General features: G+C 38.1%; 1 protein-coding gene across 1 annotated transcript; it reads left to right on the top strand.

The window, feature by feature from the left end:
* The first annotated feature begins 1,237 nt into the window (after positions 1-1,237).
* LOC137722487 (uncharacterized) lies at positions 1,238-3,030 on the top strand. The gene has a single exon (XM_068461495.2). The coding sequence runs from the start codon at positions 1,374-1,376 to the stop codon at positions 2,865-2,867; it is 1,494 nt and encodes a 497-aa protein (XP_068317596.2). The 5' UTR covers positions 1,238-1,373; the 3' UTR covers positions 2,868-3,030.
* Positions 3,031-4,544: the final 1,514 nt, after the last annotated feature.

The following is a 4,544-nucleotide window of genomic DNA, read 5'->3' as shown; positions in this document are numbered from 1 at the left end:
CAGAAACACACTACTTTATCTAACTTGACTACTCTCAAAATACTGAATAAATAATAGTAAAAGATACTTGAGTTAACTCATATCATGACAATAAAACATAATAAATACAGTTATATTCGTTCGCAAATAATACAAATATTATTATCTTCAATTTGTCAATGAAAAGAAAATGGTTGTATGTACGATTAATTCTTTATAAATGGACGAAGTTATCCACATACTCATTTTTAACTCTCACATACTCTTTCTAATTTCTGTCATTTGATGTTTTTTAATTCATTTAATTCGACGATCGAAAATTAAGAATAATGTGGAACAGTAAAAATAAGTGCGTGAATAACAGAACTCTTACAAATTCTAGATTAAATTCAGTGAATTAACACTTCAAAAAGTTAAAATATATATATAAAACCAAAGAAAGTGCACAATTTGAAAAATAAATAAATAAATAAATAAATAAAGCCAAAAGTGCAAGCACCTTCACGGCGGTAACGGAAGCCCAAACGGGGGCGTTAACCCACCACCTCTTAATCTATAAGTAGATGCTCCCACATGATTCTGGTTTCCCTTCCTACTCCCAATCCCATTCCCCTTCCCCAACCCACCCTCCCCCAACCAGCAAACCCTAAATCCAATTTTTCTTTCACTCTCCCCCAAATGTCTCTGTATTTTCGGACGGCAAACTAACCCAAAAATTAAATTAAATTAACAATTAAAAATTACAGATAAATTAAAAATAATTAAAAGTGGAAGAAGAGCAAACATGGTAGTTGATGATATGCTGGAGATGAGCATCATGGTCACCTCTGGAGTTCCCTCTTGCTTCCGCTTTCCCGATGCTTATCCCAAAAGGTAATCTCTTTCGGGATCCCTGCTTCGTTTTTCTGCTTCTGGGTCTTCTGGGTCCTCTGGATTTTTAGCCCCTTTGTTTTTGTAAAATTTGTGCTTTAAAAAAAAAAAAAAAATCATGGATTTGATGGGTATGATTCAGTGTCTTCCATCTGGGTTTGGTGGAATTCAGGAGATTCTTGGGCTGGGGTTAGATACATTTTTTGTATAGCGTTTTTATCTCTCTCCCTCTGTGATTGAATTTAAATTATGGACCATCAGTTCTTCTGAAATTCTATTTCTATTTATAATTTATTTATTGGGGGTATTGAATCTTGTTTTATATTGTTGAATATTTGATGTGGGTGTGTGAGGAAATTCTCATCTGGTTTGATAAATCTAGGGTTTTGATGGAGGGGAGATACAGTGGGGATTGATTGATATGATGTTGTTCCTTCTTTGAATTGTTTTTGGAAAAATGGCAATATTCAATCCACCAGCAACAATCCCCACCCAGGAGCTGTTCAGCTGAAACGGGAGATTCGATGCTCACGTCCCTGTCAATGGAGAATCACCACCCGTCCACGCTCTTGTCCATGGATTCCAGCGCTTCCTCTCACGACGAATTGGATTTGGAGATGAATCGACAGATCATACTTTCCGGCCCCCCTGATATAAATTTGCCCCTGTCAGCCGAGCGCAGCCCACCTCCACCTTCGTGGAATTCAGACGCTTGTGATATTCTAGATGTTGGCCTTGGCCCACAGGTGTATGAGACTGAGAGTTTGCTAACAATGCCCAAGGTTGGACGGAAATTCGCCAAGCGAGTAGACAGCATATGGGGCGCTTGGTTCTTCTTCAGTTTTTACTTCAAGCCCGCATTGAATGAGAAGTCAAAGGCCAAAATCGTCCGGGACAGTAATGGTGTTTCTGGGTTTGAGAAATCTGATCTCAAGCTTGATGTTTTCATGGTTCAGCATGACATGGAGAACATGTACATGTGGGTTTTCAAGGAGAGGCCTGAGAATGCTTTGGGGAAGATGCAGCTAAGGAGCTACATGAATGGGCATTCCCGCCCAGGGGAGCGTCTGTTTCCATTTAGTGTCGACAAGGGTTTTGTTCGATCTCACAGGATGCAGCGGAAGCATTATAGGGGTCTTTCAAACCCCCAGTGTGTGCATGGGGTTGAGCTTGTTCGGTCACCTAATCTCATTGGTCTTGATGAAGAAGACCGTAAAAGGTGGATGGAACTGACTGGGAGGGATGTGAACTTCACAATTCCTATGGAAGCAGGGGATTTTAGTTCTTGGAGAAACCTTCCGAATACAGATTTCGAGCTTGAGAGGCCACCTGCAGCAATAAAGAGTGCGCCCAATTCCCACTCAAGGAAACTTCTGAATGGGTCTGGGCTCAATTTGTCTACCCAGCCATCTAACAACAACAATCCTGATGGAATGGACCTATCTCCTGTCAGCAAGAGGAGGAAGGAGTTTTTCCCCCACGGGAATGATGACGATTGCTACCTGGCTGTTAATCCTCTGTCCGATCGAATCCCAGATACGGAAACCCACCCAAATGAGGTGCAATGGCCAAATCAATTTAGTGGTGTAATGAAGAACGTCTACGGGCCTGTTACAGCTGCAAAAACAATCTATGAGGATGATGCAGGTTATTTAATCATCATCAGCTTACCCTTTGTCGATCTTCAAAGGGTGAAAGTTTCTTGGAGGAATACTTTTACTCAAGGCATCATTAAGGTATCTTGTATAAGCACATCTCGCTTGCCATACATCAAGAGACATGATCGGACTTTCATTCTTACGGATCCAGCCTCTGAGCATTGTTCCCCAGGAGAGTTTGTCAGAGAAATCCCGCTTGCCACCCGCATTCCTGAAGACGCTAACATAGAAGCTTATTACGACGGGCCAGGCTCTGTGCTTGAGATTATGGTTCCAAAACTCCGCGCTGGGCCAGAAGAACATGAGGTTCGTGTTTGCCTACGCCCTCACCTCGGAGGCAATGATCTTATGTTGACTTAAAATTAGGCAATTTATAGAAGTCTATAAGGGTTTATTGTCATGGTTGGGGCATTGTTCTACTAACTGTTGTACCATCAAAGCGTATTGCATGAAGGAAACAGAAATGTGCTGCTCACGTTTGTCTTTTCAGTTTTTGCTACTAATTTATGCATCTGGTTATGAATTGACTCTCCCTATTTTCTTTTTTTATATAGATTTGTCAAAATTTTTTTGATTTTTATTCCGTTGAGTCGTTAAACTGTAGACTAATCTGCCTTGTGGATCCATTGAACATGACTTTCTCACTTTCATAGCTTGTGTAGAAAACTGAGTGTGGTTGTATGAACTGGTTCTGTATTGAAGGGGCGTGATGCCAATTAATCCATGATCACATATTTCAGTGTCTTTTGAAAAATTGATTGAAATGATCAATTTATTTCAAATATCACTTGCGTAAATGATCAATTATCAGTATCATTTTCGATATTTGATTCGATCAGTTCAATAATTAGGATATGATTTAAGAATATTTTTTGTAATATTTCATTTAGGGTTGTTTGATCAAGACTTAAAAATCCCTTGAAGCCGGACACGTGTCATAGTTACATATCTTGCATTCTTCTTCGTTCGGATGATATCTTATCAATTTTTCATTGCTGTCACCACCCACTTATTAGAAGAGGGACTTTTTGTTGGGGAAAAACAACTTGAGTTACAAATCGTTTCTTATAAAGCCGGACAACGACTTAAGTTACAAACCGCTTATAATAAAGTTGGCATTCAAAATGGAAGGTCTTGTTGGAGTTTTTAACTCCTTCACACCAATGGATTTGCTTTCTGGTAAGAATAAAAATTGTGGCAGCCGCAGGGTAATTGAGGGAATTTCGAAGAGGAGATATTTTTTGGGAAGGCGACGTGACATTAGGGTTTTGTATTTGAATCATTGGATATTCCTAAAAGCTGTGGGTTGTGGGAAGTCCACTTTATTCGCCAAAAGCACAAGTGATTTGTGTTCATTTCGGTTCATGGTGGTCTTATTGTTACAGAAATGGGGTCAACAGTGATTAACTATGAACAAAAAAGTAGCTGTCAAATGAGTAGGTAACAAAGGTTGCAATTCACTTAAATGATGATGGTATTAAAGCACGAAACTCGTCAACTAGCTCCCAATCTAGTGTTGCATTTTTTTTTTTTAATGTTAGAAGAGACTTAAAGTTCAAAATTTAATTGCGTGACTTTATTTGATGTATAACAGAATGTTAGGTTTAGATGATCACATATTTCAATGGCTTGAGTCAATGGCTTAGAAAATTGAGTGTGGTTGTATGAACTGGTTCTGTATTGAAGAGGCATCGTGCCAATGAATCCATGATCACATATTCCAATGTATTTTGAAAAATTGACTGAAATGATCAATTTATTTCAAATCTCACTTGCGTAAATGATCATTTATCAGTATCATTTTCGACATTTGATTTGATCAGTTCAATAATTAGGATATGATTTCCGAATGTTTTTTGTAATATTTCATGAGAGATTATATTCATACATCCCAAATTATTTTTCCTACACTTTTTTAATTTTTTTTTAATATTATTTACACACCACTAACATTTGATAAAAAAATATTAAAAAATTAAAAAGGTATGGAAGAAGTAATTTGAGGTGTGAATATAATCTTCCTATTTCATTTAGGGT

This window comes from Pyrus communis, chromosome 4 (genome assembly GCF_041283825.1).
Source record: "Pyrus communis isolate YQ-2024b chromosome 4, ASM4128382v1, whole genome shotgun sequence".
Taxonomy (NCBI): domain Eukaryota; kingdom Viridiplantae; phylum Streptophyta; class Magnoliopsida; order Rosales; family Rosaceae; genus Pyrus; species Pyrus communis.
The sequence above is the reverse complement of the archived record's forward strand: the minus strand, read 5'-3'. Positions and strand labels throughout refer to the sequence as shown.